Source organism: Furipterus horrens, unplaced genomic scaffold, assembly GCF_987537825.1.
Source record: "Furipterus horrens unplaced genomic scaffold, mFurHor1.1.pri manual_scaffold_4, whole genome shotgun sequence".
Taxonomy (NCBI): domain Eukaryota; kingdom Metazoa; phylum Chordata; class Mammalia; order Chiroptera; family Furipteridae; genus Furipterus; species Furipterus horrens.
In genome coordinates this window covers 78,105,249-78,129,494 of record NW_028327174.1, presented here as the reverse complement: position 1 = coordinate 78,129,494, position 24,246 = coordinate 78,105,249, and the positions used below count along the sequence as shown (strand labels likewise).

General features: G+C 36.7%; 1 protein-coding gene across 1 annotated transcript in view; it reads right to left on the bottom strand.

Annotated features, from left to right (window-relative positions):
* ACSS3 (acyl-CoA synthetase short chain family member 3) overlaps positions 1–24,246 on the bottom strand; it is a 170,973-nt gene that overhangs the window by 89,219 nt on the left and 57,508 nt on the right. The window contains exons 4-7 of the mRNA XM_090273670.1: positions 17,535–17,669; positions 13,930–14,070; positions 240–320; positions 64–159 (exon numbers count right to left, since the gene is read on the bottom strand). Coding sequence (XP_090129796.1) covers positions 64–159; positions 240–320; positions 13,930–14,070; positions 17,535–17,669 — 453 coding nt within the window. The remainder of the gene's footprint in view (positions 1–63; positions 160–239; positions 321–13,929; positions 14,071–17,534; positions 17,670–24,246) is intronic.

Sequence of the window (24,246 nt, the reverse complement as noted above, 5' to 3'; positions counted from 1 at the left end):
ACTTCTCAAATGTTTCAGTAAAGTAAATATTATTTATATGTTGTATTAATTTTATTTCATTACCTCATATAAAACTGTTGTGTTCCCATGAAGAAGAGGTCCATAACAGATATAGGAATGTCCAACAACCCAGCCTAAGTCAGAAGCTGCCCACCACACCTAAAAAACAAGAAGATAATAAAATGCATATATATTAATCAGAGAAGTGTCATGTAAAGTGAATTTAAAACCATGATTACCTCTCCAGGTTTAAGTCCATATATAGAAGACATTGTCCAGTTTAGCATTACAGCATAGCCGCCAGTGGGTCTAACCACACCCTAAAGGAGAGAAAAAGTAAAGCTAAAATCAGTAAACAATGTGTTAAAAGATTCTCTGTCTTCCTACTATCTACCTAAAGTATCTGTTTAAAGTATTTTATATTTTATAAGCTACAAATTACTTTTATATAATTGTGTCTGAATTATTATTTCTTTGGTTCTCCCAGTAATCAACACAGAATAAGTTGTCCACATCAATGCACTTGTAGAATCCATTCTCACAGACTATTCTTGACCTTCTAAAGAAAACTAATGATTTCACAGAATCACATGCAATAAAAATTTGTTGCAGTGGTAATATAAATTAACAATATTACACTTGCAGACATATCTCCAGAACAAAATGGAAACATAAAATTAAGTTCACAGAAAAGTCAAAGGTAGCTATGTGTCTAAAATACAGAATAACATAAGGTTGTATATTCCTTAATATTATTAAATATTAGTATGCTTAGAGAAATAAAGTCATATCCTAACTGGAGCATCATTACAATGCTACACTGGGGATCATGCTAGCACAATATCTGAGCTGAGAAATTCTTTAATGATGAATTGTGGAACCCTGAGGAATGAATCCTAATGAGTTGGATCTAAGGCTTACAGATTTGCATTATATTGGGCAAAAGTAGGGATTGCTGCCCTGGCTGGGTGGCTCAGTTGGTTGAAATGTCATCCCACACACGAAAAGGTTGAGGGTTTGATTCTGGTCAGGGCACATGCCTAGGCTATGGATTCAACTTGATCTCTGGTTGGTGTTTGCATGGGAGGCAACAGATCAATGTCTCTCCCTCATATTGATGTTTTGGTTTATCTCTCTCTCTCTTTCTCTCTCCCTTGCTCTCTCTCTTTAAAATCAATAAACATGTCCTTGGTTGAGATTTTTTTTTTAAGTCGGAATTGTTACATTATGCTACTACAACTTTCATGAATCAGCAGCTATCTACAACATTGAACATAGTCAAAGTTAATACAAGATTTATACTTGAAAACTGGGCAAAAGAGTCATGATGAATAAGAACTGATGGTAAATGTAAGAATTAATTTTGTTTATTGCTTCACTATAAACACTACTCATCATTGGCTTAAAAAACTTGATGTAAATATTTAAAGCAGGAAGGTGAATGCTTGCTAAGCAATATCCAATATTTCACTCAAACTTATGTTGAAGCATTATTTTAATGGAAAAATTATAATTACTCGGTACAGAAAATAATTATTTTACCTAAAAGGGCAAACATGGTCCTAGTGAATAAATGTGCTACGAATTACACCTCTTTGGCATAGCCCTGCAACTGTAACATACATAAATCAGTGGAATAAAAAAGAAATTGACTTTCTGTTAGTTAATAAAATTTCCTCTCTCCTCAGGTACCACTAATAAAACATAGGTATCAAGCTGTGGAACACATTTTATCTACCAGCAGCAACACCTGGTCTCTTAGCAAATCCACACATAGCTTTATTGGCATTTGACAGCTACTTTCTGGGTTATATGACATAGTGAGCATGCAGCTGGCCCTCTTGATCACTTTGGGAGTGGTAGAAATGAGGCTATGGCCAGTGAGTTTCACACATGCATCTTTCCATGTAAACTGGGAAGCTTTGTTCCTAGTATATTCTATATTATATTTCATGTAATTTGCTTATCACTTTGCCTATTGAGAAGGTCTTTTCCTGCAACTTAATACCTTGATGAATATATTATATTATTCAACTTGAGACACTCTTTTATAAAAATTTTTATACATCTGCTACCCATATATTATAGTAGACAGTAACAATGTCAGTAACAATTTCACTCAAGACGTTTCAGAATTTTTCTCTCCACCTCCTGTCCCTGCATTTAGAGTTCATTTTTACCAATAATTCTAAATATTATTGTAACTCAGTCAAATGTTAGATTATGCGGTACAGAGTATAAGGTAAGTCAACTGGAAGTGATAAAAAGGAATTCAAAGCTAAGGAAGACTTCCAGCTAAGATGGAGGCCTAGACTGACTCACTCCATCTCTTTCCATAACTAAGAAGGAAAACATTTACCGCAAAACCAGAAATAACCAGAAGTTCCAGAAAATTAAGCTACATGGAAGTCCAATGTACGAAGTTATAAAGAAGTAATGCTCATCTGGATGGGTAGAAGGGACGAAGCCAGGGTGGAGAGCTCAAGCTGTGCTGGCAGCGGCGACTGCAGTGATGGTGGCAGGATGGCACTGAGCACAAACACCTGCATTTAAAAAGAGGTGAGAAACACCTGGGGATCACCCCCAGCTGCAGACCAGACCCATCAGCTCACGATTCCAATGCCTGGGAAGGCAGACCCCCATTGCCTTGGACTGTGAAGGCCAGAGGGTGTGGAAACAGAGGAAGAAGCTCCTACTCTCTCAGCAGAGAGTAAACAGCAAGAATTCATCTTGGACCCCCACCCCCACACAGAGAAGCGTCGCCCAGTAGTGACAAGTGCACAGGGCTCGGCCCACTATAGCATAGAAGGTATGACAGCCCTGCCCAGGAAGCACAGGTAAACACAAAACTGTCAGGATGGCACAGATCATGCTAGAGATCCCAGTCACACAACTGAACAGACAGCAAATATCTGATCTAACAGATAAGCATATAGGAAATCTTCCTGAGACACAGTGCAGAGCTTGGGTTATAAGAATGCTTACAGACCTGGCAGCAGATCTTAAACAAGACAGGGAAGGAATGAAGGCTAGTCCTGCTGAAATGAATGAAAACACATATGAAACTAGTGGTGAGGGAAAGAAAACCAGAGGTCAAATCAACAAATCAGAACACAAGATAGGAATAAACAGTCAACCAGTGCAGAAAGAGGAAATGAAAAGTGAGGAAAATGAGGAGAGGCTCAAAAACCTATGGGACAGCTCTAAGTGGGCCAACTTCTGAATCACAGGGTTGCCAGAAGGTGAAGAAGAAGAACTAGAAATGGAAAAAATATGTGAAAAAATAATGTATCAGAACTTCCCCAACTTGGGGAAGGAAATAGACTTACAGGTCTAGGAAGCACAGAGAGCTAAAAAAAAAAAAAAACTGGACCCAGGGAGAACCACACCAAGACACACTATGTAATCAAAATGTCAAAAATTAAGGATAAAGAGAGAATCTTAAAAGCAGCAAGAGAGAAGAGAATTACATACAAAGGGGTCCCAATAAGGCTATCAGCTGATTTCTCAAAAGAAACTCTGCAGGCAAGAAATATGCAAAGTAATGAAAAACAAAAACCTACAACCACAATTACTCTATCCAGTGAAGCTGTCATTCAGAACAGAAGGGCAGAGAAAGTGCTTCCAGGACAAAGTAAAACTGAAGGAGTTCATCAGATCCAAACCACTGTTATAGTAAATGGTGAAAGATTTATACAATCTGAAGAAAAACCAGAGTATCAAACCAGTGTTATAGGAAATGTTAAAGGGACTTGTTTAGAAGAAAGAGGATCAAAACTATGAACATTAAAATGAAAACTGTATCACAACAACCAACAACAGAAGCTAGGGAACCTAAACAAAGGTGAACTAAGTAGGCATCGAGAGTGGAAAAAGAATTAGAGGTATGGGGAACATTATGGGGGGAAGTCAGCAGGGAGGGGGGAGGGGAGAAAGGGAGGGAGATGGTACAGGAATTAAGAAGCATAGTAGGAGGGAGTGGATAGGAAGATGTTGAGAAGAACTATATGCACAACCAATGGGCATGGACTAATGGGGGGACAACTGGAGGGAGGGGGGGTCACTGGGTGGAGGGGAAAAAGGATAAAAAAATTGGGACAATTGTAACAACATAATTAATAAAGCATATTAAAAAAAGATTCACCTCTTTAGAAAGCCAAAAATATGAAAACAGAGGATGTGTATGAAATTACTTAGATGAGATTATTCATTTAAAAATCAAGTATTTTTACACCACATAAACCAAATGAAAGACAAAAACCACATGATCATATCAATAGATGCTGAAAAGGCATTTGATAAAGTACAACACCCATTTATGATGAAAACACTCAACAAAATGGGAATAGAGGGAGCATACCTCAACATAATAAAGGCCATATATGAGAAACCTGAAGCCAACATCATACTCAATGGACAAAAACTGAAAGCATTCCCCCTGAGATCAGGAACAAGACAAGGATTTCCACTCTCTCCATTCCTATTCAACATAGTATTGGAAGTTCTAGCCACAGCAATCAGACAAGAAAGAGAAATAAAAGGCATCCAAATTGGAAAAGAAAAAGTAAAACTGTCACTATTTGCAGATGACATGATAGTATACATAGAAAACCCTATCAACTCCATGAAAAAACTACTTGACCTAATAAGTGAGTTTGGCAGTATAGCAGGGTACAAAGTCAATATTCAGAAATCAAAGGCATTTCTCTACACCAACAATAAAATATCAGAGATAGAAACTAGAAAAAAAATCCCATTTACGATAGCAACAAGAAAAATAAAGTACCTAGGAATAAATTTAACCAAAGAGGTAAAAGACCTGTACCTGAAAAATTATATAACCCTGAAGAAAGAAATTAAGGAAGATACAAATAAATGGAAGCATATACCATGTTCATGGATAGGAAGAATCAACGTCATTAAAATGTCCATACTACCCAATGCAATTTATAGATTCAATGCAATCCCTATTAAAACACCAGCAACATATTTCACAGACCTAGAACAAATACTTCAAAAGTTTATATGAAACCAAAAAAGACCTTGAATAGCCACAGCAATCTTGAAACAGAAGAATGCAATAGGAGGACTCACAATACCTGACATCAAACTCTACTGCAAGGCCACTGTAATAAAAACAACCTGGTACTGGCATAAGAACAGACATATAGATCAATGGAACAGAATAGAGAGCTCAGAAATAAACCCAGGCCTCTACAGTCACCTAATATTCAAAAAAGGAAGAAGAAACATAAAATGGAACGACAAGAGCCTCTTCAACAAATGGTGCTGGGAGAATTAGGCAGGGATGTGCAAAAAAATGAAACTAGACCACCAACTTATGCCACACACCAGAATAAACTCAAGATGGATCAAAGACTAAAATGTAAGATGTGATACCATAAAAGTCCTAGAGGAAAACATAGGCAGGAAAATTTCAGATACACCACACAACAATATTTTCACTGATATATCTCCTAAGGCAAGGGAAATAAAGGAAAAAATAAACAAATGAGACTACATCAAACTAAAGAGCTTCTGCTCAACAAAAGAAAACATCAGCAAGATGAAAAGGAAACCAACCATATGGGAAAACATATTTGCCAATGATACATCAGATAAAGGATTGATCTCCAAAATATATAAAGAACTTACACATCTCAACACAAAGAATAAACAAACACTTCTCCAAGGAGGATATACAGAGGGTCCATAGGCATATGAAAGAATGCTCAACATCACTAGCCATCAGAGAGATACAAATAAAAACCACAATGAGATACCACTTCATACCAGTCAGAATGGCCATCAACAACAAATCAACAAACAACTTGTGCTGGCGAGGATGTGGAGAAACGGGAACCCTACTGCACTGCTGGTGGGAATGCAGACTGGTGCAGCCACTATGGAGAACAGTATGGAATTACCTCAAAAAACTAAAAATGGAACTGACTTTTGAACCAGCGATTTCACTGCTGGGATTATACCCAAAGAATCCTGAAACCCCAATTCAAAAGAACTTCTGCACCCCTATGTTCATAGCAGCGTTGTTTACAATAGCCATTGCTGGAAACAACCCAAGTGCCCATCTGTAAATGAGTGGATTAAAAAACTGTGGTACATTTACACCATGGAATACTATGCAGCAGAGAGAAAGAAGGAACTCCTGCCATTTTCGACAACATGGATGGAACTAGAGAGAATTATGCTTAGCGAAATAAGCCAGGCAATGAAAGAAAAATACCATATGTTATCACCCAGTACAAGAGACTAATGAACAACACAAACAAATCCCACAAAACTGAACAAGGAACAGAATTACAGTTATCAGGGGGGAGGTAGGAGGGAGGGAAGGGGGTAAGTAGGGTAAGGGTTTAGCAAAGGAACTAATATGAATAACCCATGAACATGGACAACGGGGTCGGGATGGACTGTGGGAGAAGGGGTGGGCTAGATGGGGGGGTAGTAGCAATCAGGGGAAAAAGTGGGACAATTGTAACAGAAAAACAATAAGCAACGAAATTAAAAAAAATAAAAAATAAAAATAAATAAAAAGTACTTTTAATAAGAAAAAAAAAACTGGGGAGAACATAAATAAGTAATTAATTTGTAAAACTTAGAAGATAATTTAAAGGATAGGTTACCAAATTTCTATTTACCTCTCAAAGGAACAATCCTTTAAAGTAAATGTACCAATGTTGCTCTGTCTGTACAGTGGTACTTAAATTTTTTTGATCCCCAAAAAGTGAGGCTTAAAAATGAGACCCTACATGGAAAAGCATTTTAAATTATAAAGGCTAAAATTTTAAATCTCATTAACAAAGTATTTCCTTAGTTCTAGCACTTATTGACTTTTTATTTTTCTCAGTGCTAATACCACCCAAAAGGCAGAAATGTAAAAAAAATTAAGGTTATCATCAAAGATTTTCATTAAAAGCAATTAAAAACAGAGCTAAAGATGAGAAAAGCTTCACAATATCTGTTTTTATCAGTCTCTGATATCCACTTATTTTTAGGTTTCTAAAGGATGAGTTAAAAACTTGCATAATGCATCATTTTACCATTTATTAATCTAGGCTCTAAACCTGAATTTAGGATTTCATTCAAAATGTTTATTTAATAATTTTTAGTTTACTGAGTATTTGATATAGTGCAGAAAAAAAGAACTGGATCATTTCATATTCTCCATGTAGATCTTTTAAAAAAAGTTTGAAAGTTAAAAACTTGGTAGATTTGTGTTTAAAGGAGCTTCTTTATTATAATATTAATATTAAAATGTAAATAAAAGTAAAGCATTTTTTGTTTCTTGTTTATAATCTTTTTTTCCAGGTAATGAAAATTAAATGTAAATGAGAAAACTTGTTCAGCCTCTGCAAACACATAAATTGTGCTTTAAAATATCATTCTATTCAAAGTATACCACATTAATCAGAAACTAAAAGTGGGATCTTAAAATATATTTAAAATTAAGTATGAAGTACAAATACTTATTCAATATCAATGCCTAGCCTAAAACATAAGCATACTGCATTTCAATCTTTTGAATCTATTATTACTTTTTTATGTACTCGCCCTATATCTACCTTAAAAGTAAAGATATTAGATGACCTAATATGTTCTCAGAAAAACCCTGTTACCTGCCAATATACTGTTCTGGTTTTTGTGGAATCAGCCATTATACTTAAAACCTTCTGGGGAACTTGAAAGACACCCAGTGGAAATAACACTCGATTCCACAAATAAAGACACAAATAAAGGGGAACTCTGCCCTGGCTGGTGTGGCTCAGTGGACTGAGCGCTGGCCTGTGAGCCATAGGGGCACCGTTTCAGTTCCTGGTCAAGGCACATGAACAGGTTGTGGGCTGGGTCCCCGTTTGGGGGAGTGTGAGAGGCAGCAACACATTGATTTTTTTTTTCCTCTCTTTCTCCTTTCCTTCTCTTCTCTCTAAAAATAAATAAATACCAATTCAAAAGAACCTAAGCACCCCTATGTTCATAGCAGTGCTATTTACAATAGCCAAGTGCTGGAAACAGCTTAAGTGCCCATCTGTAGATGAGTGGATCAAAAACTGTGGTACGTTTACACAATGGAATACTATGCAGCAGAAAGAAAGAAGGAACTTCTACCTTTTGCAACAGCATGGATGGAACTGAAGAATATTATGCTTAGTGAATAAGCCAGGTAACAAAAGACAAATACTATATGATCTCACCTAATACAGGAAACTAATGAACAACACAAACAAATGAGCAAAATAGAACCAGAAGTATGTAAACAAGAAACAGACTGACAGTGACCGGGGACAGGGGGTGGGTGGGAATGGGGGAAAGAAGAGGCCGGGTCTAGTCAGGAACTAGTCCAGATGACCCATGGACAGGGACAACAGGGTGGGGATTGACTGTGGGAGAGGGCAGGTGGGTGGGGTAGGGGAGAGCAATGGGGGGGGGGGATGGGACAAAATGGGACAACTGTAACAGAAAAACAACAAAATTAATAAATAAAAATAAATAAAATCTCTTTTAAAAAAGTGAATTTTACCTCAGAAATGAAAAAGGAGATAATATGAAAGTGCTCTTAAAAAAAAAAAAAAAAAAAAAGACCAAAAAATCCACTTTTAATATATAAGGGTCTTTTTTAAAAAATTCAATTTATACAAATAAAATTAAAGGCTGATCGTGAATTACCCGGGAACAGACCACTGATGGCTCTTTATGGTGTCCAGCTTAATGAGCTATCCTTGAAGAAAAGGAGAGTCACAAACCATCGTAAGTGGGGCCGTTCAAGTAAAACAGAAAACAGGTCGTTATCAAATGTGAGGTACAGTTTTGGTTGCTGCAACTTCAAATAAATACAGTTAGAACAATATGAATAATACTGGTTGTAGCAAAAGAGGAAGAAAAAGTGATGCATGTGATAAGAAGAGGAGCTTGGAATTCTTCATCCTAAAAAGGTTTTTTTAATAATCTATAAAAATATGAAAGGCAAATTTTGAAATACTCAGGTAAGAGAAGTTTGGAATATGTGGCAAAACATTATGCTACTTAAAATGAGCCTCTCTGTTACCCAACTCCATGATGAAGGTTTATCCAAGATAAATATACATGTTTACATACCTGTGATATATATTTATTCACACAAATATAGGTAAATATGTTTGTCTCTGTGCACTTGTGTTTATAAATGTTTTTATTTATGTATGTTTATATATTTACATGTTTCATATATATGCATTTCAGGCTGACAAGTTGAGGAAAAAATAAAACAAGAAAAAAGAAGAAATAAATATTTTGTCTAAAGAAAAATAAAATGACGACTAAATGATGGTTGAAGTCAGTGAGTTCAGAAGTCAGTGAGTTGGTTCTGATAACTTAAAAAGTCCAACATATAAACAATATTCTAGTTTTACAATGGCTTGACAGATTCCCTCTTCCTAAAATTCCCCCACCCTTTTTCTGAACTCAGTTCCTGTTTCATCACACAAGCACTTAAAGACACTGTGAAAGTGCCATCTCTTCTGGCCACTGTCCAGCACCCCGCAGTAACCGTCTCCATCCTCCCCCATGGCCCTGGGACTGCCCTCTTCCTCCAGCACCGACAGCCCGACCAAGTGGTGGGTGGGTCTCCCCACCCTGGTCTGTGAGGACAATGCCTTTGTCTCCAGCACTGTCCACATTTGTTGACAGATTAAATGAACAGCTAGCTGAATAAGCACATGGATGACAAATATTCTTTTTAAAAACACTCTTCTTTGTTCAGAAGAAACCTTTGAAACTTGTAGGGCTTAGTGAGTGAATCATATTAGTAGAAATGGAATGGTTCCATTCACGCTATTTTATCAAACATAAAATCCATTGCTGCAAGCTCTGGTGCTGTCTCTATGGAGGATACTTTAGCAGCATAAATTTTTATTGATCTGAACAACTGTGAGATAAGGGGCAAAGGTGTAGCAAGTCCAGCATTTTAACCGCAAAAACTGTAACACAGATAAAAAATTCACTGCTTTTTTACTTGGCTTTCTCTTATTGTATTTTGTTTTCCTTGGGTAGGGAACATGACTAAGTCACCTAAGTGCAGGAATAAGTGGCATAAATTGTGTCAATGCACATCAGGACAAAGGCCTCGTCTACACCTTGTTGTCATGTCTTCCTTTCAATCTTTTCCTTTGACACTGAATTATTTTTTCCTTTCTTTTTTCTTTTCTTTTTTTATGAGGGGGTGGGTTTCACTATCTCTCCATGATATCAAGCAGGAAGAAAATAAACATGACCATCACTAAATCTGTCATTCTCAAAAGGACACCCCACCTAGATGAGGGATTCTTCTATCATGAAGCTCTTTGAAGTATCTTGAATGCTGGCACCCAAACCAAACAGGATAGAAGCCCACAAGAAAACAAATGTGTGCAAAGCAGAGCAGCTGTGGTTGCTGGAATATTTGCAGCAGCTAACAGATTTACCTGTCATACAGCAATCCGACAAATCCAGGGTTGGCAGATGCAAAGATGCAAATATGCCCTAAATATGTCTGTAAATTCTAACCAAAGAACTAACTGCCTTAGGTATGTTTTATATGTAGCAATGAGAAAGGGGTATTTTAAAGCATTATATTTTTATGGACTAACATTATTTTCCTTCATGAGATTAAAGATTGAGAAAACAACCTATATGATGATATAAAGTTTTTATTTAAATGTTTCATAAATGAATATGTGCTATTTTCTGTACTTCTGGGAATCGCAATACTAAATTTTCAGATCCCATTAATCCTGGTTATACTTCCCAAAACTGAAGTGAGAATCTTATGAATAAAGAGGATGCTGGGAGCTAACTGGAGAAGTAAGAGGTCGTTTAAGAAATATTCTGAGGATTTTCCATAGCCCAATTTTAAGATTAGTGACATAGTGGATTAAAAGATATATGAAACAGTCTAAAACTTCAAAGAACATGTTGAGAAGATAGTAAACAAAACCTAGGCAGAAAAAATAAGTGTTTGTTGGCAAGAAATCATTCCAAGACAATTGGAATTCTGAAGTCCACTAAAGGGATGAGAGAAGTATTTCTGAGGGATCCTGAGAGACAATTATTTTGTCTTGTCCTTCTCCACGTCTTGCTTTGCAAAAGCTACCTGCTCCCATAACCTCAACACCAGACCTCACACTGATGACCAACAAGGCTCCATCTACAAACCCAGTTGCACTTTTTGGACCCCGATCTTCACTCCATCTATTGACTAGGCATCTCCATGTTAATGTCCCCAAGATACATCATACTCAATATGTTTAAAACCTCTCTGTTCCCCAGCCCTAACCTTTTCTCCTGTGTTTCTATTTCAATAAATATTCAAATATTGTCCCATGTTCTCAGGTTCAAAGTCTTGGACTCTTCCCCTGCCTTACTCTAGCTTTGAACCAAATTTGATTCCTCTCTATTAAGTGTGCTGTCCTAAGTCCTAAACTAATCTAATAACCTAAAATATTATTGCCTCCATTGTTTATACATGTTTATATTTCCAATAAAATGTTGCAAGGGTTATCTTCCTTTGTATTTTTTCTCTTGCTTAAAGAGTGTTAATGCCCTCCGTCCCCAACATACAGAATATTGACCTAAACTTCTTGGTTAAATTGTAAGTTTGGCTCTTGTCTATATATCGAGCCATTTTTTCTTTCCTTGCGCCATATTAGCCACCCTGGAAGCTCCCTTACACACTCCCATCTTTGCTCTGCTGACCCATTCTGCATGGAATGCCTCCTCCCTGTGACACCACTCTCTGAAGAAGTGCTGCTCAAGCACCAAGTGTGACCTCATCAACAGCATTCCCTGACAGAGCTGCACACCCACTCCTCCCATCACTCTGCCTCCTACCCGCTTTACTTTTCTTCAGAACACATCACATATTACATTGCTCTTTATTTGTTTAGTTCCTGTGTCCCAGCTACAGAAAAAAAAAATTATAAAAATAGAGCCAGACACATATTTGTGTGCTCAATAATATTTCATGAATTAATTGAATTTAATCCTTCAGATACCATTGAATCTCACCTTTTCCTCCAGAGAAACAGCTTTGCCCTCTTAGAGCAAGATCACAGTCTACTTTGCATTATCTGTGTGTGTGGGGGGGGTGGGTATCAACCCTACTAGTCTGAAGGGACTGTGTTTTACTCATATTTTTACCTCTTTTAGGACAAAATGAAAACTCAATTAATGCATATTGACTTGAGCTAAATTCAACATGACTCCAAATAATTAACACCTTCTCTAATCTATTAAAATAGATTATCTTCAGTATGGTACAATAAAATAAAATGAGAATATTTAAAATTTCAAATAATCTTCATTTTGAGAATTTAGGAATCTAGAAGAAAAATTCATGACCAGAGGAAACCTAGCATACCTAGGATATTTCCTTATTTGGAACCACCACTTTTTTAGGTTTCATGCTCTTTATATTACTTTCTTTTTACTACACTGGCTGAATCAGTTTTGAGTTTTTGACAAGCTCTTCTTCTGATCCTCCCACAGAGTTCCCCATCCAGGCCACAGTGAATTTCAGAGTGATTTAAAATCTTGAGATGGTACGAATGTTTTTTATAAGGTTCCTTCAGGCTTTTAAGGAGCTGAAATTACTTTTTTCTTTTAGTTAGCTTATACTACGTTTTCAGGGTCAGGGGTTTCTTCTCATGTTGATACTTCTAAATTAGATCAAAACTTGCTTTTATTTTACAGCCAAGTATTCAGCTGGGCTCCGTGTGACTGGTGCATGATGCAAAACGGCAAAAAGTGGAGGGTGAGGGTTCTGAGCAGCAGATCACTTGGACTGCGTTTGCAAGCATCAAGCATTTTCAGTATAACAAATATTTATTTTCCAGATGACCAAAGTTGTTTTATAATAAAATCATAAGGCTTTGATTCTACAATGACACATATAGCATTATGTATAAGCATTTATCTATTTATTTATTTATGTATCCAGTCAACAGAAATTTGTGAGCACCCACTACCCACAAAGTGCAGTGGTCACAATGGCAGACTACAATTCAGAAAACATGGTCTCGCTCAATAGCAAGATTATATTCCCCCATCAAATGTGTTTTTTATTCCCCCACAGGGAGTTTCATATGGAACATCTTAATTTTCCTTTTTTAAAGATCATTAGCTGATTATGTTTTCAGAACTCTGATGCTACAGAACTCTAATATTAATAAAGAGGTCAGTGCCCTCTAGGTTGTGAATGACTGTGAAAGTCCCTTTTCCCACTAAAATTCTGTGATTCAATGAATATTGAACACTTGAATAAAGATGAATACAAAGATGATACTGCAAGTCTATGAAATTATGTGAAGAAGCAGTATTATTTGGAGATACCAGGCAAAAGTGGAATTTGTTTGTCACCTGACACCTTCATAACTATTGATGCTTTTAACTTTGTTTTGCAAAAACACCTTTCATGGTAAGCAGATTTTAAAATCCTGAGTGTCTTCAGTGCTGCAAATCTAAGAGTTCATACTCAGGATAAATTGCTTGTTGTCCAAACTCTCTAGACCAATTCTCAAACTTGCATTTATAACAAAGAATTGAATTACCCTAGATCAAAAATCAACCCCATACTGTATGAAGGTTATGCATCAGTATTAAAAATATTTCATTTAAGATACATTTTTATAAAGTTGTATTAAACCAGCTGATATTTGATCAAATACCTATTAATTTTAATAATTAGTTAAGCAATTGTATATTACTGATGTATGTGAAGATTTTGAAAGAAATTAGGGCAAAGCCCTTGACCTTAAATATAATTAATATTTTTTATATTTAAACACAACACTAAATCTAAATCTCAAAGTAGTCTGCAAGCATTGTTGGTCAGGAACCAAACATTCTCAGTGCAAAAGAAATCTGCCACTGTACATTTATCTATGAAAGAGTGAATACCTTTGGCAAACCTGTTGTTCCAGATGTGTAAAGAATATACAGCGGATGTTCAGAAAGAACAGGAACACAATCATGTGACTGTGCCTTTGCCATCTCTTCATCCCAATCAAGGTCACGACCTGGAGCCAAAGGAACTGTCTCCTAAAAAGCAAAAATAGAGGAATATGCACTGAACAAAGGAGATTAAACTCAAAGAACAATGTTAGTCTGAGCATCTGACTTCAAATATAAGCTATCTCTATATCATTGAATATCAGATTTATAAATATCTCAGATAAATGTTCATAAGAAAGTCTAATAGTTTGATGTTTTCATAAATGTTTGTATACTATTAACTTTATAAACAAATTTCTATTTTGTATAACCAATTTCTTTTATTTTGGAATGATCATCTTTACAATCAAATGTTAACTAACCCATTAAAATTTCTCTTTATATAGGGCCTTTTAGGAGTAATATTGTGGCATCTTCAGGGATGAAGGAGAAATCTACTTTTGCTTTTTCAAGAAGAAAAATCAGTTTTGAAAATTAATGAGACTATGTGACATATCTAAAATGCTATCTAAGTTTTCCTCCATCTAGGTCATTAAGATAGTAGAAATATTTGTTTTTGTTGTTTTTGTTCCTAGAACCAAGATCTGTGTTGTAAACTTTATGATAATAGAATCATGAGTCATGAGTTAGACAGATACACTTACAAAAAAGATAGACCTCTTTCTAACTTGAGCTAATGAGATAGGCCAGGTGAGTGAAGAGTAAGTAAGTTACATCTATTTAAGTAGAGTTAAGACTCAGTACATGTCTAGTAATTTTCTGAAGTGATAACTAAGCTCAAGATGACACATCAGGGAGCTTATAGCTGGTGGACTTGTTAGTACAGGCACAAGGCACTATTACACATTCCTCAGGGAACATTAGTAAGATCCACCACCATTCATCAAGGTAAAGCTGAGCCCAGAGACTCTGAGAAAGTTAGAAAAGCCAGGCCATTTCTATTTTTCAGTCTCCTTAATGTATTTAATGTATTGATCAGGGTTGTAAAAAATGGTCATATTTTTAAATGCACACATTTACAAATAGTCACTTCAACGTAACATTACAAATACAATGCCTTTATGAATAAACATATTAATAGATAACAATTTAAATTTACTTTCATAAAGGGGAAGTTTCAGGCATCTCCAGTCTGACTTTGATAAGCCCCAGATATGCCACTGAGATAAAGGAAAATAGTTGCTGTGACCAAATTGTATATTTTTCTTGTTTTTATGCATTAAACAAACATAATTAATTTCAAATTATCATGCCTTAGACATCAACATTACAAACCTGTACAAAATCATCACACTGCACAATTATAAATGTCAATTGAGTCATCACAGAAAATAATTATAGATCAAATGAAATGTGAAATTGAATGAATGGTTATTCTTCAGGCTAAGAAATACAGGCATGTATAAAGAAGATTTGATGAAAGGAAGAAAGAGGAAAATTCAACATTAGCTTTTACGTATACACATTTACTTCTATAGATAAGTCCTCTCTAGTTGTTATTCTTAAAATACAATAATTGGGACAGCACTAGAGTTGGCTGATGTGCTATTCATTTGATTATTCATTCCTTCCCTGAGGTTTAGGAGTGCCTGCCAGGTTTTTACTGGCAAAAATGCAAATCTGGTTAATGAAAGACTCCACTAAGCTTCAATTTGTTTTTCTCTAAAGTCAAAGCAAAGCCAGTCCACTGGGCTTAATTACTGCCTGAACAGCAGAACTAATATGAAGGACAAGAGACATCCAAAGCCCTCATATAAAATAGAGATAAATCAAAATAGAAGGAAGAGTCTTAAGAAACAATAGGAGGGAGAAAAGGTGAGCCAGTTACGTATGAGGATGGGGAGAGGGACAGTGGATCTTTACCTATTAAAAGGAAGGAGAAGAGATTTGCATTAGAAAAATCTGAATTGGAAACATTCATATCCATAGCCATTTTGCTATAAAGTAAAAGAAATATGTTGGTTGAAAGGCATTTAACTGGAGTTCAAATCTTGACTCCACGTCTTACTAGGTGTGACTTTACGCCATGATTTCTCCATGACTCAATTTCTTTATCCACACAATGGGACCAGTAATAGCATCTACTTTATGTGTTTTTGAGAATTAAATAAGAAGTATTTGAAGGTACTTAGTATCAGGCCTGGCATAAGTTCTTTACAAATTTTACATGAATTCAGACATGGGTGAATAACACACACATACCCACAAAAACGTGTGTGTGTGTGTGTGTTCCTACCTACTCCTTGCTAACCTCTCACCAAACGCCTCCCATTGCTGACTGCATTCCCTGATTCAATAGCAACAAACCTTTTTAAAGGCTTGAGGTCATCTGAAAGAAACTCAAAATTCTTCTCTGAGACGGTAGGAGTAGAAAAATCACTAAGTGCAGCAGTTTGTGAACCAGTCTACTAAACCTTTACTTGGGAATTTAATGTGGTATGGGAATTGCTAGGTGCTAATCAAAATGACATAGTTTTAAAGCTCTCTATTCTTATCTCTTGTCATTTAAGCATTTTCTGCAATAAGCTCTCAAGAGTCCCACAAAATTATACATGATTATTTCCCCTCTTGTAATTTTTCTTCTGTGAAAAATTTTAGTCAGCAAGAAACCCAAGTTGGTCCTACTGTAAAAATACCTGGATACTTGCTTGACTGCAGAAAGAAGGTGACCATTAGGTCCAATATACTAGGAAAAGCAATTATAAAATATATTCATTGATGTATTATACTTCTTTTTCTTCCTTTGTGGATCACAGAATACGGTATGTTTAGAGTATTCAAATTTTGCTTTCTTGAACATAGTTTTTACTTCTGAACTAAATACCCTTACTAAAGTTTTTAAAAGACATTTTACATACAAATTAATCACACTTTTCCATAAGACAGGACAGCTTGGGATTAAGCAGGTGGTCAGAGTGCATGCATTCAGATCATGATTTTTACACTTACCAACTGGGCAAGTAACACTATCTGTCACCTAGAGCATGGACTTATCTTGAAGATTTTTAAAATGATCCACCATATGTGGTGGGCAGTCAGTAAGTGTTTGTTAGTACTATTATTATTGTTATAATTTACATTAATAAATGATATCACAATAGACTATACAGAGAATTAGTTCACTGATATTATGGCTATTTTTTCAATCATTATTTTTACTCTTCACCCTAGGATATATTTACTGATTTTAGAGAGAGAGAGAGAGAGAAAGAGAGAGAAACATTGATATGAGAAAGAAACGTTGATTGGTTGCCTTCAATACGCTTCCCCACCATAATCAAACCCACAACCTAGGTATTCCTGACAGGGAATTGACGTTCCCAGCAACTGAGCCACCCAGCCAAGACTGTGTTTCAATCTTTTTATTTTAAGCCAGTTTTTTAATAAAGAGAGACAATATCATTCATATCTAATGTCTTTTTTTTTTTTTTTGGCCTAATAGTGACAATATTTAATGGTTCATAAATCAAAGGTTTGTGTTAAATGGTCAAAACCAGAATCATCCTTAGCACATCATTATAAACAAGAGCCAAGTTCAATATTCAGATTACCATATTTGGACGATTATAAATGAGAACTTTATCCGGTTTGTGTTGTCCTACTTGCAGAGCTTCTTCTAGAAGTGGTATGTATTCCACCTTCCTTCCAGGTTCAATGCCAAATGATGCTGTAACAACCACCTTGGGCTACAATAAAAAATAATTGAGAAAGCTTAACAATCCTAATTAAAGTAATCACAGTATTTCAGGTGCAGACAAGCACTTCAACATATCTCAAAAAAATGACTGAATAATTCTGTTCTCTATTGAATAAATGACCTGAAAACCAATAAGCCTTTTTCAAGTGTTATAAACCTAACCACTTCCACTTAAATTTCACTTATGTGTTCAAAATTACATGTCAACATGCTTTTGGCTAATAAGTATGAGCTGCGAAAAAACACTTCCCGAAGAATTTATTAAGCCAGTAGTTTTGCCATGAACCAGTAAAATGCAAGCTAGGGGGCTCTCACTTGCAGAGGCCACAGCACCGCTGGCTGCTGCTGAGGCTGGAGCATTTTCTTGGGTTGGGGGGCCAGCCTAGGGGCTTATCAGGAAGCATTTTTAAGGTTTTCGACATAAGCATCTTCACTTAAATACCTAGAGACCACAGAAGGAAGGAACCTGAATCTCTGATAATTCCTTTATGATTCTTCTTTTATATATATACATATTCATTTTTACCAAATATTTGTAATTCTGCCACATTTTTCTTAAAAGGGCTCCCAAATGATTTAGGTTTTAAGTCCCACAAAGCCTATCATTAAGACACACTTGGTACTTTTCTTTATCTGACAACTTGCTAGTTACTCAAGATATACACAGATGAAACCAAAAGATGTCTCTGAAAGGGGATGTAGAAGTTAGGGTTAATCTCCCGTCCTCAGTACACACTGGGCAAACCTCAGATGTCTGACCATAGTCAGTGTTCCTCCATCCCCACCACTGCACGGGAAGCTCTCCAGCGCCAAATTTAAATCCTATCCACTTCTGGGTCTTTTATGCCTGGTATCATGCTTGTCATATCATAAGCTCAATAAATATTTGTGGAGCTAAACCAAAATTCTCATTAATTTGCAGAAACAAACATATCATTACTCTTTTAAGTAAACTATTTCTTCACCAAGAAATCCAAAGCAAAGGTAACATAATAAATTATTCAGGAGAGAAATAATCAATCCAAGATCATGCATCTATTCCTGAATTCTGATTTCTGGTTACAATACAATTCATCCAGGGAAGGTTTATATTATGCTAAATATATGCATACATAGTACTTTGTGCTTTTTGAATATTATTTAATATTCATGGAGCTGAGGCTCAGTGCAGTTACAAAACTTGCCCCAGATTACAAGCAGTGGAACTTGTCTGATTATAGAAACTTTCTTTCTGCTCTATCAAGCTGCCATTTAAAAGGGGAAAAAAAAAGGAAAGAAGAAAAAAATATATCTTGTTTCCTTTCATTATATTTTTGAAGGTCATACATTTGAATATAATTCACATTTTAATATCTGTAATACTTACAAAAATAACTCTAAATAGCATTCTGTAAGACTAGAATTGCAAATAAAGAAAAGTTACAAATCAAATTAAGAACACACAGGATATATCAAAACTTGAATAATTTAAAAAAGTCAAAATTAGACTCTTCCTTTACAATAATAATTCCTTTTCACATTTCTATTAGCCTTTTATTGGAGAGTTTGAGGCAGGAGGGTAAGAAGCTAGGAAAATGCCTTGGTGAGTAGAATGCAGGAACTGACAAAAATACCTGAACAAACTGACCAAAACAATTTACAGCCAAATAATAAATTGCAAAGTTGCACACATTCCAGACCATGCTCGGTACCTGTCCCTCTTTGGTGACATTCTTTGAATGTGAAACTAACCAGAAAATGACCTATACACTCATTTTGATGCAGCAGCATAAGAAAAAGACACTTGAAAAGCTGATGAATATTCTATTGAGATCCTCTCCTGAGACCTCCCCTAAAATTCCTTTAGAAAAAAGATAAAAACCCTTAGGATAAAGGACCCAGTGTGTGTCCCCTCTCTTAAGCATGCCTGTACCTTTTTCTTTCTTCAGGTGCATATTTTTGCTTTCTTTCTCCTACTCTCTAGGGACCCCCATAAGACTTGCAAGCAGGGGCGCAACAGGCAGTGGCAGCTCTCCCGGGGCTAAGCCACTAAACCCACCTCCAAGGGTCCTTTCCCCCCGCAACTAGTACCCTGAGATTATGCAGCCCAGCTGGCCCACTTCTGCTGCCTCTGTGACTTTCTTTCTAAAAGGCTGAGGCAACTCTCTGAGCAACCTGCTCGAATCTTCTCTTTGAGTACAAGGAGAAACCCAAAACCCCCAGAATTCTTTTTAAAAAATGTTTTATTCATTACACTGTTACAGTTGTCCCAATTTCCCTTCCCTCTGCTTCCCTCCACCTGGTGACCCCCCTCCCTCCAGTTGTCCCCCCCTTTTAGTCCATGTCCATTGGTTGTGCATATAGTTCTTCTCAATAGCTTCCTGTCTACTCCATTCCCTCCTACTATGCTTCTTAATTCCTATACCATCTCCCTCCCTCTTCCTTTTTCCTCTCCCTGCTGACCTCCCCTCAATATGTTCCCCACACCTATAGTTCCTTTTCCACTCTCATTGCCTATTTAGTTTGCCTTTGTTTCAATTCCCTAGCTTCTGTTGTTGTTTCTTGTGATGCAGTTTTCATTTTAATGTTTATAGTTTTGATCCTCCTTTTTCTAAACCAGTCCCTTTAACATCTCATATAATAGTGGTTTGGATCTAATGAACTCTTTCAGTTTTATTTTGTCCTGGAAACACTTTCTCTGCCCTTCTACTCTGAATGACAGCTTTGCTGGATAGAGTATTCGTGGTTGTAGGTTTTTGCTTTTCATTACTTTGAATATTTCTCGCCAGTCCCTTCTTGCCTGCAGGGTCTCCCTTGAGAAGTCAACTGATAGGCTAATTGGGACCCCTTTGTACATGATTCTTTTCTTCTCTCTTGATGCTTTTAAGATTCTCTCTTTAATTTTTGACAATTTGATTATAATGTGTCTTGGTGTTGTTCTCCCTGGGTCCAGTTTTTCTGGAACTCTCTGTGCTTCCTGGACCTATAAGTCTATTTCCTTCCCCAAGTTTTGGAAGTTCTGCTTTATTATATTTTCACTCAATTTTTCAATTTCTAGTTCTTCTTCTTCACCCTCTGGCAATCCTATAGTCCATATGTTCGATCTCTTATAGCTGTCCCAAAGGTTTCTGATCCTCACCTCACTTTCCTTGTTTTCTGTTTCCTCTCTCTGCACTGGTTGACTGTTTGTTCCTTCTCTATGTTATGGTTTGTTGGTTTGATCCCTGGATTTTATTTCCTCACCACTTGTCTCATATGTGTTTTTGTTTTTTTCAGTATGAGTGGTTTTCATTCCTTCTCTGTCTTGTTCCAAATCTTTTGTTAATTCTGTAAGCCACCTAATGACTATAGCTCTGAATTGAGCCTCTGAAAGGTTTCTTATTTGTTCATCTGTCAGATTCTTCATCTGCTGTCCGGTGAGCTGTGTCACCGGGTTTCTAGAGTTGTCTGCCTCATTCTGACAGATTTGCGTTTTGCTTTGCTTCTGGGGCAGGCTATAGGGGGCGAAGCTTGTGTACTCGTCACAACCCAGCAACCGGTGATCCACTACCTTTTCGCTGTGCTGTGGCACTTTGTCACCACTACCCTGTGACCGGTGGCGATCTGCAACCTATTTCACGAAGCTGTGGCGCTTTGTTTTGGGGGCGGGAGTCCAAGATGGATTCCTACCATTATTCTCTGCTGGGAGACTGGGATCCATCCTCCTGCTCTCTGGGCCTCACATTCCAAGGCAATGCGGGGGCTGCCTTTCCCAGTGTTGGGGTCAGGAGCTGCTGGGGCTCGACTGCAGTCAGGATTGCTCTCCCTGCCACGTCCCTGGTGCTACCGCAAACAGCACCGCCTGATTTCCGCTGTCCCTACCTGTCCGACGAGCACCGCTGGTTTATAACTTCATATGTTGGGCTTCCGTGTAGTTTTATTTGCTGGAATTTCTAGTTATCTTTTGTTTTGAGGTAGTTGTATTCCTTTCTAGTTGTAGAGGGAGACTGAGTGTGTCAGTCTAAGCCTCCATCTTGGCCGGCCCCCGGAATTTATTTATAAAAAATTGTGTATTTATTATTACATGTTTAAACTTCAGTCATCTTTAAAGGACTCTCCATCTGAGGCAATACTACTCTCAAGATATTTTTCAACTGCTCAAAACAGTTTTTGAACTCGTCCATTTTGATGCCTTTTAGTGCTTCTGCCATTTTTGGTTCTACCTCTTCCACATCTGCAAAACATTTCCCTTGGAGGACTTTTTTCATCCAGGGAAACAAAAACAAAAAAAATTGCTTGGGGCAAGACCAGGTGAAGAGAGAGGATGAATAGGGCATGGGAGTACATGCCGTTTTTGGTCAAAAACTGCTAAACACTCAGCGTGGGTGTGGGCAGGTGTTCAAATAAATCACCCATCATGAAATGGGCTAATGCATGGAAAGAGTCTTTAAAATATTCACTGAAGCCGAACACAGCCTCTCACACCAACACCAGCTGGTCACTGATACACTCACCTGGTTGGGGAAGCCTATACTGAAAGGGGCCTGCCTTCCAGAAGATAATTCCAGTGTTATTTGGGTTCCTCCTTTATATACTTTGGCTTTGCATGCTAAGTAAACTTCCTCTTGCATTAGAGTTGTTGGCTCTGAATTCTTTCTTCTCCAGACTCATGACGTGAGAGCTGACATTGCTCGTAACAGTTTTATTTGGTCTTTATTGACTTACTACAATTTATCCTTTCTATTTTTTGTTAAAATAAAACTTTTTCTTCAACCTATTTATTTGAAAATCATGACATCAAAATCATCCCTTATTTCAACTATTAATTGTATCCAAATATCTCAGATATGCATCTCTATTTCCATCTTCTTGCATTTAATTTAACATAATTAACAGTCTTGTCCATAAGATAATGTGCTTATAGCCTAAGCTACTTAAAAAGGGTGAGTTTATGTGTGTTATAGATGAAAATTCCACTGGTACAGCATAAGCTTAAACTTATTTTTGTATATCTCAATTTCCCTGCATCATATAAAATTTTACAAAAAGGAAATAATACATCTCATACCTTTATCCAAATGATGTTTTGATTTCTGTAGGTGAAAAACAGGAGTCTATAGCTTCCACAGAGAAGTTCCCAACTGCCCATTGAGTCCACAGGTCAATGACTGACTGATATTTCCCCCTAGATTTCCCTTCACAAGCCCTAACTCAACATGTTTAAAAAAGAGAAAGGGAAATAATGAATCCAAGCAGTTAGTCTACAAACCAGCTTCTACTCATAGTTCTAATAAGGGATCTATTCCAGATGAAGTCAGACATGCAAACACTGTTATGCCTAGCCCTCAGGGGACTTTCAATATATATTAGGTCCCTCTCTTGTTAAGAATGCCTCATCTTGGGCTTGTAAAATTCTAAAGGTCAATCATTTCTTTCTCTTATAACAACCTTCCTTCCTTCATGTTCCTACTACTGTGACTTGCCTGCACATCACCAATTGCTTCACAGACAGACCACCTACCAAAGGTTCTTATTCCAGCTTCTAGCTTCCATCCCATTCACATCAAATTGAAAGGCTTGCCTCCACTTAACATTGCTTAAAGAATGAAACTCATCTGCTCAAAACTGACTGGCCAAAGTCTACAGGATCGACTTTAGACTAAACCGCCTTTGCAAGCTCATCTTCTGCTCCTCTTCAGTCACATCAGTCTATTCACTGACCTCTGAATGAATTTTACCCATTCCTGCCTCTAATGCTAGACTTAACACTTTGGGTTCCATGATACCATTCTTTTTAACTAGCTGAATTTTGGCCAAGATCTAATTCAACTCTCACATTCTTTGAGAAGTTTTCTTTGGGTACTCAACTAAAAGAAATCTCCCTTTCCTCTAAATTATGAGTATGCAAACTGAATGAGAACCACACCCTGCCCACAGCATGTTTCTGTATGATTTCTTTGAGACACTGCCATGGTCTTTGTTTTTGTAGCATCTAAGGATGCCTTTGTGCCACAACAGCACAGCTGAGTAGAAACCATGCAACTCGAAATACTTAAAATATTTATTATTTGTTAATATACAGAAAAGAGTTTGCTGATCCCTGCTCTAAATTCATAGAATAATAGAAACAATTTTTTTTTTCTTTTTAATGAGTCTTCCATGCCAGGCACTATGTTAAGTGTTTTAAATTCAACATCTGAATGATATTTCACAACAGCCACATCAAGCTTGTTATTTTAGTACCCCATTTAAACATGTAACCTCACTCCCCACTGACACCCTCTCTTAAGCTCTGTGCTCTCTCATCCTTCCTGGAAGTATGTAGATTATAAAACTAACTATGCATCCCCACCATTAAATCATTATCATTTACTATCCTGTTCCAAGGATGGCACCAGGCACACAGTGGGAGCTTAATAAATATATGTTGAACAAATAAATTAGTTATTAGTTATTTTATTTGTCTTATACACCCAAATATATGGCAAATTAACATATTTTATATTCTTCACAGCACCTAGAAAGATATGTCTTTCATATAGGATTCGAAAATAAAATTTTGGTTAATAGATATATGCCAAAGACAAAATAAACATTAAGTATACTGA